The sequence below is a fragment of the Mesoplodon densirostris genome, chromosome 13 (genome assembly GCF_025265405.1).
Source record: "Mesoplodon densirostris isolate mMesDen1 chromosome 13, mMesDen1 primary haplotype, whole genome shotgun sequence".
Lineage (NCBI taxonomy): Eukaryota > Metazoa > Chordata > Mammalia > Artiodactyla > Ziphiidae > Mesoplodon > Mesoplodon densirostris.
In genome coordinates, this window is record NC_082673.1 from 88,666,907 (window position 1) to 88,680,874 (window position 13,968).

The 13,968-nt window shown below is 44.9% G+C and overlaps 1 protein-coding gene and 1 non-coding gene across 2 annotated transcripts in view; one reads left to right on the forward strand and one right to left on the reverse strand.

Annotated features, from left to right (window-relative positions):
- Window positions 1-13,968, reverse strand: part of COL22A1 (collagen type XXII alpha 1 chain) — a 240,739-nt gene that overhangs the window by 29,773 nt on the left and 196,998 nt on the right. Inside the window, exons 50-53 of the mRNA XM_060116083.1 lie at window positions 13,090-13,143; window positions 9,975-10,028; window positions 5,236-5,289; window positions 1,610-1,663 (exon numbers count right to left, since the gene is read on the reverse strand). Coding sequence (XP_059972066.1) covers window positions 1,610-1,663; window positions 5,236-5,289; window positions 9,975-10,028; window positions 13,090-13,143 — 216 coding nt within the window. The remainder of the gene's footprint in view (window positions 1-1,609; window positions 1,664-5,235; window positions 5,290-9,974; window positions 10,029-13,089; window positions 13,144-13,968) is intronic.
- Window positions 6,257-6,346, forward strand: LOC132501127 (small nucleolar RNA SNORD116). Its single transcript, XR_009534162.1, has one exon. It is a non-coding gene; the product is annotated as a small nucleolar RNA SNORD116 (small nucleolar RNA).

Sequence of the window (13,968 nt, forward strand, 5' to 3'; positions counted from 1 at the left end):
TCCTGGTCTCAGCATCTGGCAAACAGTGAAAAGTGATAAAGAAGGTACTTCTGGCAGGTTGCATAAGACGCAGAATGAGTCATAATAGTTACGGCTGCACAAATTAAATGGAGCACAAGCCTTGCTGCGGAGACCGTTATGTAATTCCACTTACTGGTTCTAAAGGCTCTGAGGTTCTAACCTCACCAGGAGTTAAAACTAGAGCAGTTGGAAAAGTAACTTACTAAATTAATTAACAGTTAGAGAAGCTGGATGCATGTAACCAATTTCTCACCGCAGCTGATTCTCCAGCAATTCCAGCAAGTTGCTACTATTATTCTCATTCTATTTGAAATGAAACTGAAGCCGGGAGAAGCTCTTTGACTCAAGCTAGGTCGCAAAGCCTGTAGGGAGTGAAGCCAGCATCCGAAGCCAGTTTCTTCTTCTGGTTGTGGTTGTAATTTTGGCATAAAATATTTTAATTTAATTTTATCAATAAGCACTGCACACACGGCTCCAAAAATTTAAAAGATAATAAAATAACATTCTATGGACCAAAAATTGACATCCCATCGCTATGTCCCTTGTGCTCAGAACCACCCGTCCTCACTTCCCTCCATGGATGGAAACTACTCCTCTTGGTGTTTCTGGAGCCTCCCAGAGTCCCTTTATGTAAATGCTAGATAAATATACACAGACCCATTTTCATACAAAATAGGGCAGGCTAAACACACTGCTCTGTGCCCTTGCTTTTTTACTCAACAATGTATCTTGGAGAAGTCCATGTCAGTATCTAGAAAACATCCTCCCTCTTCTGCACAGCAGCTTGGTATTTACTGGGTGCACCCCATCATTAACTGTCTCCTGCTGGTGGGCGTTGGGAGAACCAGGTCTCTAAGCCCCAGGGGCCACCTGCCATCTTCCCCTCGGTGTTGAGGCTGTGGAAGGGGTTTGGAAAGACAAAACTGCTGCTAGGAAATGAAGCTTCAGCATCATCACTAAGCCCAGATCCACACTCAAGAGGGGCTGACCGTCCTAAGGAAGGACAACTCTGAGGTCATAGAGGCGGGTCTGAAGAAATCACTGCACACTTCCAGCCAATAGCTGCTGGGGCCACAGAGACAGACGTCCTCAGCAGCACACAGTCCATCTCACTGTGTGGCCCGGCAGCTGACATTAAAGATAAAGGAAAAAAAAAAAAAACTCTATGCCAATATCGAAGGACAAACTCACATCCCCTAGAGATGGCAGGTGAAGCTCAGGCTTTCAGGGGTTTAACAGGCTTTTCGGATGTCAGGTTTCTACTCCAGCCCAGTGCTCACCTGCCGAGTTCCCTTCCACATCAATATAGAATGGAGGCTGCAGAGGCAGTTTAAAAAAAAAAAAAAAAGGCAGAAAGGGAGGAACAGGATCCCCAGGATAGAGTTCACTCCCCGAGACTCAGTCTCCTCAGCTGTAAAATGGGGACAGCAGTGTTTACCTTGCAGGGTTCTCAGGAGAAGTAAATGAAGAAATGCACAACAAATAACTCTCACGGTGCCCGGTTCATAGTAGCTCTGGACACAGAGTAGTTGCTTCTGAGAAATGGCTGATCTGGCGTATAAATGGTAAGAACCTTGGAGTCCCTTACCGGCTCTCCGGGGGGCCCTGGTTTTCCATCTCTGCCTTCTCTGCCTTCTTCTCCCTGCAAGATAAACTCAAATTGGTTATCTAGATGAAGACGCTTAGAGGGAGGGAAGGACAGATGCCTTTTTGCCTGGTGTACAGCTACAGTCACACACAACAGGCAGAACTGGCTTCATTTTTCACGGCTTCTCCCCCAACACCACGCTTCTGGCTTGGATCTCTGGTTGGCGGTGCCTGGCACACAGTGCAAAAGCAATAAATTGCATTATTATTGTTATAGATGGAAAGAGGCCCCTACTGGACATTTTCATGAAGGCAAACGTAGGACAACACGGGCTCATCTCTGGGCCTCCTGGGTTGACCATGGCGCGGAGGCGGCTGCTGATGAAGATGACAAGGACCCCGAGGGGCCTGCGGCAGAGCACCTAGCACCTAGCGGGGCGAGGTGAGTGACAGCCAGGGCCACGTCCGGGCTACAGGAAGGCCGCGAACATGTCACGTTTCTTTCCATGAAATCAAGCCACAATCCCCCACCTGCTCCCCACCTCCTACTAGCCCACCTCCTGCTCTCAGTAAGACACTATAAGCCTCATGTTTAATCTAAGAGACCATTCATTCTTCTTCAGGAATCTCTGCAGATCAGGACGATGATTACAGCATCACACAGACTCAGGTTCCAATCCTGGGCCACCTGGGCTGGGCGGGTTCCAGGGAAAGCAAGCAACAGGCAGCAAGGCAGAGGGGAAGCTGGGTCACGGTGTGCCCCCGGTGTGGGCAAGGTTTGAATCTCACTGGCACCAACTATGCCTATGATCTTGGGTGAGTTATTGACATTCTCAGCTCGCAGCGGCCCCTCTCCTAAACACAGATGACAAACGTGTCTGGCAGAGTCACGAGGGGGCTCAGAATCAACGCCACCACCTGCAACGTTGAGCAAACCAGGCATCGGTAAACGGCTCCAGCAGTGCAGCTGCTCCTGCTGCGGCCGGCATACACGAGATCGTGCATCGTTCCTCATCAGGGCCTTTAACGCCAGTGCCCGGGCGATGGCAGGAAGCACCGAGGACAGTAACCTAAGTTTACTGACCATCCGGGCCGCTAGCCGATGCTCCACGTGCATCCGTAACATCTGAGTGTCACCTACCCCAGGCACCCTTCCGGGCCTGGCTTTCCCATTTATCTATCACACTATGCATCACGCGCTGTGTCAACGGTTTCTTCCTTTTTTGTTTGGCTTCTCCATGAGACCCTTCCCCTGCCAAAAAAAACCCCACTCCGCACTGGTTGGGTACATCCGGTTCCTCAAATGTCGGCATACATAGGTCAGTGCTGTTCATTCATGGATCACTCATTCCTCCTGTCCTGCACTCAGCCCAGATTTAGGAAACACCTACTTGCCTCTGTGATGGGGGAGGGGGTGGGTGGAGGTGGACAGAAAACCAACAGGGATTTATGACTGTAGATCCCAAGCGCTGCAAGGGGTTATGAAGGAAGTGCTTAGAGCACAGCTCTGATCCCCACCTAACCCCACTGCGGAGGTTCGAGGACATCTCCCTGGAGAAGATGACGTCTAGCCGAGACCTCGGGATGAACAGAGGAGTGGGGTGTGGTGAGGATTATGCATGTTAACACAGGGAAAGCTCTCTGCACTGAGCCCGCCCCGTGGCTAGCACAGTGTGCGTGAAAGCTATGATGATTCCTATCACCCGGGCAGAGGGAGGAGGAAGAGTTTTGTACGTAGGGGTGACCTGGAGGAAGGCAAAGTTGTTTAGAGCAGCTGGGAGGAAGGGGTGTGGAGCAAGGCTGGAGTGTCCAGGGACAGGGCTGGGAAAGAGACGGAGAGGAAAAGAGGGTGAGCTCACGAGGTGCCGGGGAGGTCAGTGTCTCGGCTTTCCTCTGAGGATAACAGAGAGCAGGTGGGGTTTGCACTGGAGGGAAAGAAGGAAGGAAAGAGGGAAGCTGGGAGGGAGGAGGGATATTCCTAAGAAAATCGCACACTCATATCTCAGGTCACTTCTCTCTTCTCCAGCATCCTAGGACTTTGATCATAAGGGCCTGGCAGAAAATTCAAACTGGAATTTTCTCTCCGTAGCTTTATTATTCCTGGAATTAAATCAAGTATTTCCTAGCTGCTATGACACACTAGGCTACAGCGTTGCAGTTTATACCAACCGGGGTTTCACATCCCAGCCTGTCTTTTAAGATCTGTGCACCCTGGACAGGTTACTTAACCTCCGGGGTTGTGTGGTTGCAGTGATGGCTACTGGTGATGCCCCAGAAATGCCTGCTCGACCAACAGTAGCACTTATCAGACACTCAAGGAGGAAGGGCTCTAGGGAAACAATTCATGCATCCACATATTTATTTAAGTAATATTTGCCGTGTGCCCACCACGTGTGGGGAACAAAAGCCTGGTCCCACAGAACCCACAACCCAGAACATAACCCCATGATTACCAGGCACTCTTCTGTTAGGTCCCCAGATCCAGCACCCAGTAGGTGCCTAATCAGTGTGTGCTGAATGAGCAAATCAATTAGCGAATAATGGTGGAGGTGGTTACTAATCAAACCATTATGCAAATAAACATGTGACTACCAGCTGAGACAGGCACTTAGGAAGAAAGGAAAAAGAGACTAAGAGAGCCTATCCTAGCCTAGGGGGCAGAGGAAACTTCTAGGAAGTGATGCCTGGGATGAGCTGGAAAAGATCAAAGGCATCAAATAGTGAAAGAGGTGACAAGAGGGCATTCTGGGTGAACAGAAAGGCATGTGCAAAGGCCCTGTGGCCTAGAGAGGAGAGGGTGCAGAGTGTTCTAGAAACCAAAAGGAAGCCAGTATGGCTGGAACAAAAGGATGCCCCGTGGAGGGCAGGGGTGGGGCTGTGTCCAGGAGAGGTCCCAGCTGCAGGCATACACCAGACAAGGAGCCACACAAGGATTTATTCTCAATGAAGAAGGCAGCACATGGCCTCTCTGGACCAGCCTTACTACTAACATACTGGAGAGTCTGACCCTATTGAGAAGTATATTAAATTGAAAAGTCTGGAACAACATTTGTGGAAAGTAATTTTGTAGGATGTATCAAGAACCTTAGATATTATTGTGCTCTGACCAGTAGACTCCACTTTTGGGCACCATCCTATAGAAATAAAATAATAATCTAATGTAAAACAGTAATCTAATGTAAAATAATAATCTAATGTAAAATAATCTATTGTAGACTTTTAAAAGTTATAAGACTTATGAGGCAACAGAAGAATAATCACATATATTATGGTACATTTATTGGGTAGAATGTATGTAAAATTTATGAGCATTTAATACCAGTGTGGAAAACAGAAAATGTTTATATTATCACAATTATCACAGTTATATATGTATGTGTCTGTGATTGATGTGTGTGTGGAGAGAGAAAGAGATGAAAATTTTATTTACATAAGTAAACAACAACAAATACATAAAGGAAGAATGAGACTAAAATTGGCTTTGGTTAGTATTAGTTTTCTTCTAATTTTCTCTAATGCCGGAAATTTCCCTAGTAAACATGCTTTGTGTCAACAATGGTGGAATATAGTTTTCTTTGCTTATTTTTGTAGTAGAGAAACTAGAATTTTTTTTAAAATGCCACTTACTGGGATTCCGGGTAATCCAGATGGGCCTTGGGGGCCAGGAGGGCCTTCTTTCCCCTAAAAGATCCAAGACATGAAACACCATTAAATTTCTCGGATTGGCTTTTCTGGAGGTAAATGATCTCACCCAGAATTGCCTTCATGGGTTGGCAGGAGTCTTTAGTGCAGAGCAATGGATGCTTCTGCATCTGCCTTGTCCACCTGGTTCCTTGCCAGGTACTGCTTCCCTGCAGGGCAGGGAGGGGCCTTGGACAGAGCACAATCATGCAGGTTGGTGTGCAGACCGGAGCTCATTTTGGCCTTATTACATAGACTCGGGGAATTAGTGCTTGGAAGGCGTACTGGGAAGAAGTTTAGGGGTCCACAAGACCTGGGTCCAGATCCAACTCTGCACTTTGTCCCCAGACCACCTCACAGCACAGACCATAGCACCTGCAGGGCTTCTGCATACAGCACTCAAGACAAGTAAAGAACTGACCAGCTGACCAGGGGCACAGGTAACAGATGGTTTTGTTACTGCCACCGTCTTATCCAGAGGTTCCCCAATTCTTTACCATCAGTGCTTGCTTTTAGTATCCCTTTCCCCCATGAAACAGACCTTGAAAGACTGTGTTTACCAAGGTGCATTAATACTTCCTTTCTCATTTTACTTAGCAAAAATACACATCACTGCCAACTAGAGTTTCTAAATCAGATGAGGTAATCAGTGTTACCATTTTTATTCTAATGTGCATATTTATATCATCCTGCATCTCTACCATGAGTATTTTGAAAGTCCTGATAACTTTATAATTTCTTGCTAGTGTTTCTTTTGCAATAAAACACTGATGTCTGGCTTTACACTCTAATCCATATTCCACACATAATGAAATATTCTTAAAGGTTGTGATGTTATCCCCTTGCAAGAAAAGCAAAAGCAAAAATATTTTGATATTTATTTCAGATTCATAGAGATTTAATAAACTGTCATGTAAAGTGTTCAATGAGGGGACCAAAGCACACTTTCTTTAGTAAGTACTAGTTAGACTCAATGAAAACTCAACAACTGACTTTCATTTCCAAATCTGAAGAAAATGAAGGATACCAGTGTCACATCATTAAGATACTGAGGGACTTCCCTGGTGGCGCAGTGGTTAAGAATCTGCCTGCCAATGCAGGGGACACGGGTTCGAGCCCTGATCCAGGAAGATCCCACATGCCGCGGAGCAACTAAGCCCATGTGCCACAACTACTGAGCCTGTGCTCTAGAGCCCACGAGTCACAACTACTGAGCCTGTGCGCCTAAAGCTCGTGCTCCACAACAAGAGAAGCCACCACACTAAAAAGCTCACACTCTGCAACGAAGGGTAGTCCCGGCTCGCCGCAACTAGAGAAAGCCTGCGTGCAGCAACGAAGACCCAACACAGCCAAAAATAAAATAAATAAATAAATTTATTTTTTTAAAAAAGATATCGAGAATTTTTTTTCATAGACGTTCAGGAACTAGTGAAGAATGAACAACGTTTTAGGTTCACTACTGGTTTGTTAAAACCTACTCTCAAAAGTATCTACACTCAAAAAAAAAAAGTATCTACACTCTACCTATGCATGTTGGGAGGTTACTCTTAGCTCTTAAAAAATGAAATGCTATGTTTACGCATTTGCATTGATAACAATTTGGCATGACCTGCATCTCTGTAAACTTATGTCACATGATATTTAAGACTGTCTAGACATATTGCCACTTACACCAATGCAAAATAATAACAGTAAAACAAAAGAAAACATTCACCCCCTCCCCATATCACGACACCTACAAACATTAACAAATAAAGTGGGTTTTTTGGTCAACTTGGGCCAAATATTCACCCTACGTAAGTATTTTTACATATTGATAACAGAGCTTCCTGGATCCCTTCTTGGACGCTTATTATTCCCAAGACCCTGCTATGAAAGCACTAGTGATCTAGGACAGGAGTCGGCAAGCTCCCGCCCTCTGCTTGTTGCTGCAAGTAAAGTCTCATCCGAACGCAGTCTCACCGCTAGTTTACATAATGTCTGTGGCTGATCTCACCTGACTGTGGCACAGTTGAGGATTTGCAACAGAGACCGTATGGCCCGCAAGACTGAAATATCTACTATCTAGGGTCTTTCTGCTCCAATCAGGTGAGTCGAAGACTCAGTAAGGAGCCAGTATGGTTGTTCCCAAGCCTGTTTTCACCACTTGTTGTTTGCTATGGAAATTACACAATTTAATTGTTCATTAGGTTACCCAATGAAATTCAGGTGGAAAAAGAAAAAGAATGATCTTTTTACGCAAATTAAAATGTTGAAAATATTTGATAAAGATGAGATATTCACTGTCTAAATACATAGCTGATAGCTGTACCACAAGATAGCTATAAAAGATTTGCAAAAAATCCTAACAAACTAGGGTCTTACATTCAACTTGCTTCACAGATGTTGTTATACACCCAAACAACTTTTAAAAAAAATAAATTTGTTTATTTTTTATTTATTTATTTTTGGCTGCATTGGGTCTTCACTGCATTGGGTCTTCGTTGCTGTGTGCAGGCTTTCTCTAGTTGCGGCGAGCGGGGGCTACTCTTCGTTGCGGTGCACGGGCTTCTCACCGCGGTGGCTTCTCTTGTTGCAGAGCACGGGCTCTAGGTGTGCGGGCTTCGGTAGTTGCAGCACGTGGGCTCAGTAGTTGTGGCTCATGGGCTCTAGAGCACAGGCTCAGTAGTTGTGGTGCATGGGCTTAGTTGCTCCGCAGCATGGGGATCTTCCCAGACCAGGGCTCGAACCTGTATCCCCTGCATTGGCAGGCAGATTCTTAACAGGGAAGTCCCTCAAACCACTTTTTAAAAAGGCAACAAATAGTAAATGGGTGGATGTTCTTTCTACAATATAATGACAAGAGACTCTATTCAGGGGAACAGAAATAAAAATGAGGGCCTTCATCCCATGTCAAAGAGATTGGCAAATGGTTTATATGTTTTAACTCAAAATGCAATAGAAATGTTTTAGATTTCTCTGTGTGTGTATATATATATTTTTAACTATTCCTTATTTAACTTTATTTCTGTTTTTTAACTACCAATACTCATTATTAGTGCTAAGAAAACTTCAGCTGTTTTCTGGTTTGATGTTTATGTGGACATACCAAGACCACGGGCAACTTCAAGCACAGGTATAACTTGCCAGGACAGAATCAATATCGCATTTAATGTAATTTAATTCCTAGGATTTACATCTGGGAGCCACATCTTATTCTCCTCAGGCAAATAGTCCATTAGTTTTTATGGGAGGAATCTTTTTCTGTCTGAGAATCAATAAAAAGCTGCCTGCAGTATGGTTCATATTTTATTCATCCTGGGACTTCTCAGTGGGCTGCTTCAAAAGGATCATCTAGATGATGATCATAGAAAGAACCACGTAGCTCTTATTTTTCAATCTGGACATCCCTCCTGCCCCTAACCCGACCATCCCACACAGTGGGTCAGCGTGGAGTAATAGAAAGAATGCTGAAATGGGAATTTTCAAACTGACTTAACTCCCAACTTGGATATTAATTTCCTGTATGACCTTGGATGAGTGATATCACCCCCTCCCCGGGCTTTGTCTTCCTCATCTGAGGAGGAAGTGCTCCTGGCACCAGAGTCCAGAGGTACCAGGGCAGGGTTGACCTGCTTGCTAGCAATAGCCCTACCTGGAACATGACACTGAGATTTCTGTAGAGTGGGATTTGCACCCGCTCGGACATTTCCTCACCATGTGACCCTGAACTGGTAGTTTTACTTCTCTTATGCCCACTTTCCTTATTTATAAAATGGAGACAATGATTCCTATTGATAGGGCAGTCAGATGAGATAAGGGATATCAAGGGACCGTACATTCCTTTAAGTGAATATGCATGTAGTGACTATGAGCACAGTGCCTGCTAAACTGAGGTTCACCTTTGCTTTACGGTTTTGAAACCAAGAATGGTCCCGGCAGCTTCAAGCAATGAATGTAATGATGGTGTCTGAGACAAAAGTCTTGGATTCCAACTACCTCCACCCACCGGTGTAGTTTTAGGACCTTGACCTTTGACTTCCGCTTTCTTAATTTCACTTTTTTTTTTTTTTTTTTTTTTTTTTGCGGTACGCGGGCCTCTCACTGTTGTGGCCTCTCCCGTTGCGGAGCACAGGCTCCGGATGCGCAGGCTCAGCGGCCATGGCTCACGGGCCCAGCCGCTCCGCGGCATGTGGGATCTTCCCGGACTGGGGCATGAACCCATGTCCTCTGCATCGGCAGGCTGACTCTCAACCACTGCGCCACCAGGGAAGCCCTCACTCTGCTTTTTGAACAACTGGATAACAGTAGCTACCTCCTGCCTGACATACCACCTGGCTCATACCACAGACTCATGACGGGGTAGCTCCAAGGCTTTCTCCTCCCCTGTGCCTCTTCCAAATAGAAACCACACCAAAAAGGAATAGAGAGGTGGGGCTAAACCTTGAACCAGTTTGAATTGGTTGTAAGCTGAATTCTGGAATCACAGATTGCCAGGTCATTTCATCCAAACCTTTAATTTAGAGGCGAGGTAACTAGGGTTCTAACATAAAGCAATTCCTCCTGTGGTCGACTAGTAGTGAACAGACCCTTGGAATGTGAGCCACAGGAGTTAAGGAGGACCACGGCAGGGTTGGCAAGCACTTGGGGTTCTGGGAAGGTCCAAACACAAACTGAAAGCACATCCTCTCCAATGAGGAACTTACTGGGGATCCTTGGATTCCTGGCGGTCCTGCAGCTCCGGCAATTCCAGCTGTTCCCTAAGGGTGGTAAAGCAGAAAGCCAGTTTGCTGTGTATCTGAACAGAGATCATCAGCACCTCCTCTTTGTGCATGAGGCAACGCACAGACCTTAGATCCTGTGCCCCTTCCCAGCTGTCTGAACTGTAAGTGTTTCAGAGGTGCTTCTGCCTTCCCCATCAGGCTGGGAGAGCCTCTGGGAACACAAAGATGTCAGGAGGACAGCAGCCGCATTTCAGGAGAGGCCAAAGCATTCACCGGGTAATTATCCATAAGATGAGAGTAAATGGTCTCACTTCAGAGTGGACATTTTCAGCTAACGTCAGGGAACATTTCAGGACAGCAGACAAGAAATAAACAATTGGATTTATCTTCCAGAGAGCTAAGGAAGGCAACTGCCTGTATCGACAATCCAGGGATGAAGAGATGCATAGATGGATAAAGGGAAGTGGAGTTGTACACAGGTAAGTGGTGCAGAGTGAGCCCCAGACAGGCTTCTGCCCTAGGGTTACTGCACGAGCCGTCCCTTCCACCTGCAGTCTAAAGCCCCATGTGTCAGAGCTCATAACCTGCCCTCCTCCACACCTTGGCTCAGGTATCAGCTTCCCAGTGAGACATTCTCTGCCTGCCAGACCCCAAACTGCAAGTCCCTGCTCCCTACCACCCCGTTTCCGCTTTTCGTTTTCTCCAGCCTTTGCGTCCATCTGACATCTTAATGATTCCCAAAAAGTTGCACTTCATGCAACTACTGAATTTCAGACAACAAGCTAGGATCCATCTTCCAACTCAGATAAAAATTCTGGAGATATATATACATATATGAACATATTTATATATATATATATAAATAGGTGGTTGAGGGAGTATCTAACAATATTTACAAAAACAAATCTATCCTGTAACTGGATTTGCTTCAAAATAATGTGAAGGAAGAAGGATATAGATGAAAACAAGAGTGGCCAAATAGCTGGACATATTATGAGCAAGATATTCCCACCTTGTTTACTGGGAACTAAAACAGTGCCTTGGAGATAGCAGACACTCAATAGTTCTTGAATAAATGAATGAATTAGGAGCTCGGCTGGCTGGGTGATAAATGTAGAGGTTCTTTAGACTAATCGATGCATTGCTTCTTACTGGCTTTGATGCTTCAGTTTCCTTATCCACAGAGGCAGAAAGTGATATTGCCCATGCCATAGGGAGGTGAGGACTAAATGAGGCAATGTTTACGATGTGCTCAGCACAGAACTGAGGGTACCAGTTAGGAGTGCACCCTCTCAGAGCCAGAGCTCCTGGGTCCATGTCCTGGATCCCCAATGACTAGCTCAATGGGAAGTTACTTTACCTCTCTGCATCTCAGTTCCTTTGTAAAATGGAGAAAAAGGGGAAAAAAAGAAAAAGACAGCACTGACTTGAGTTGTTGAGAGAACTGAGTAAGGTGATACATATAAAGAGTTAGCCAGCCAGCACCAGGTACATACTAAGAGGTCTCCATAAAGGGCTCTCTGTTATCAGAGGTCTGATGACAGTGGTCTTCTTCTGTGCGTGTCTGTTGACCAACTCAAGACCAGGAGCCCTGCGGGTAATAACTAAGCATGGGATAACAAATAAGCAAGGTCTCACAGTACTTTATTGACACCTTTCCAGCAGTCTTTATTTAGTCCTTTTGCATACATTTACTGGGTGCCTATGTCATACCAGGTGCTGGCAAAGTTTTAGGGATACAGAAATGGCCACACCATGGTCTTGGACCTCAAGGAAACCTGACACAGTTGTAGAAGGTGTGTCTTATTTTCCATGTAAGACAAATCCTGGAGACAAGCTGCAGTCTGATTTGTCTCCACGTCTTTCACCAGGTGAGGACCCCGTAAATGTTCACGAAATAAAAAGATGTCGATAATATTTAGATAAACAGCCTAAGGTTCATGCTCCCCTGCATCTGGGCTGCTGCAGGGGAAAATTACACATCTAACAGAATAATTGCATTTCTACTCCAGATTTGGATTATTTTACATAATTTTGCCAAAAGCTTTTGGCATCCTAGACTCTGGAATCTAGCTAAGCTAGCAGGTTGGGAACAGGGTAAGGGTTTTACTGGAAGAAGAATGCTAACAGAGCACCAGAAAATAAACTGTGAAAGTAAAGAGCTTTGTCTTCTTGGTATCTATATATAACGTCATGAACACTTAAAAAAACAATGCATGATTGACCAGGAGGGTTAGCTGCCTGCTCCTGAGTTTCTTCTGCACGACTGGCCCCTAAACCTGAATGGGCAGCTGACTCAGCATCCATTCCCAAAGGCAATTAACAGTCCAAGCCACGGCACAAAGTGGAGGCTCAGTAAACACCTGCGTGATGCTGAATAAACCCATGAATCAGTTGGAGACAGACAAGCAGCCTAGACCAAAGGGAGGTAAATCTGCCAGGAAGAGCATCAGTCCATGTTAGCACCACAGCTACTGGAAGAGCAAGGAGGACATTTGTTTAGAGGGGGAGGAGGGTCAATGGGAACAAATGGGATGATATTAAAGGCTGTTGCTATAGTTAGACTGATAACAAGTGCCTTAGAATGACAGCGAATGAACTGTTGAAAATAGTAATAATACATAGTAATAACTTGCAGTTATTATTATTGCTATCAATTACAGTAAATCCAAGAAAGTCTGGGTTTGCACAGACACTCTGTGATTCCCTGAGCCTCTCACCATGGGACAGTTTCCTACGGAAGAGGGAAAGTTGCTTCTATAATACATTTCTTACTTAAGAGCCTAACCTTGGAATTATCCCAGGCTTCCCCCAACCCGAGCTGGAGGAAAAACAGTAAGTGGAGCCTGTGCATCCCTGCCAATGCCCCCGTCCCAAGAGCATTCTGACTACATTGTCCCTCAACGTAGCCAAGCCCCTCTGAGCTCACCCCAGATGCCGCCGCGACCTGCACTTTCACTTCACCCCAGACACCTTTCAGGTGTCAGCCCACTCTTTAAAATAAGAGGTCTGTCCATGTGATACCACCTCCAGGGAGTATGGAAGTAAGCACAAATGACAAGCCCAGAAGAGGAGGAGATTCAAAATAATTACTTACCGGTGGCCCAGGGTTCCCTGGGGGCCCCATGAAACCTGGAACTCCTGGATGACCCTAGGAAAACACAAGGCAATTATTTTAAATGATTCCCAAAAAGTTGCACTTTGTGCAACTACCGAATTTCAGACAACAAGCTAGAATCCATCTTCTAACTCAGATAAAAATTCTGGATATGTATATACATACATGAACATATTTATATATATATATATATATATATATATAAATAGGTGGATGAGGGAGTATCTAACAATATTTACAAAAACAAATCTATCCTGTAACTGGATTTGCTTCAAAATAATGTGAAGGAAGAAGGATATAGATGAAAACAAGAGTGGCCAAATAGCTGGAAGATATTATGACCAGGTGATAAATACAATGGGGTAATTTTTATTATACACTCTTATTTTGATGTATGTTTGAAGTATCCCATAATAAGAATTTAAAAACAAATAAATACATATACACACAATTTATACTCACAATGGAAATAGCTAGATTAACTGAATTATGGCATCTCTGACAGTGTTACAGTTACTTTAAGAAAGACATTCACGTCCCCCTGTGGAGAGGAGTCCGTGTGTATTATAGAATGAGCTAAACCGGTTATGGGGCGAAGTGTATTGCATCATTTATTTAGGACAGCAATGTTATCAGACCAAACAAACCACCATGAAAGAAATGATCTCCCTGCCCTCCTCTTTCACCTCCTTCCACAGGGAAACACAAACTGTAGCATTCGGTGCAGAGATCACTGCCGTTCACAACTCCTAAGAATAATCCCCCCAAATTTTGTCTTTCAAGAACCAAGTGGAATTTTCACTGAGTATGTCACTCAGGCCTTCAGTACAGCTCTTGTCTCACTGCCCCTGGATTCTC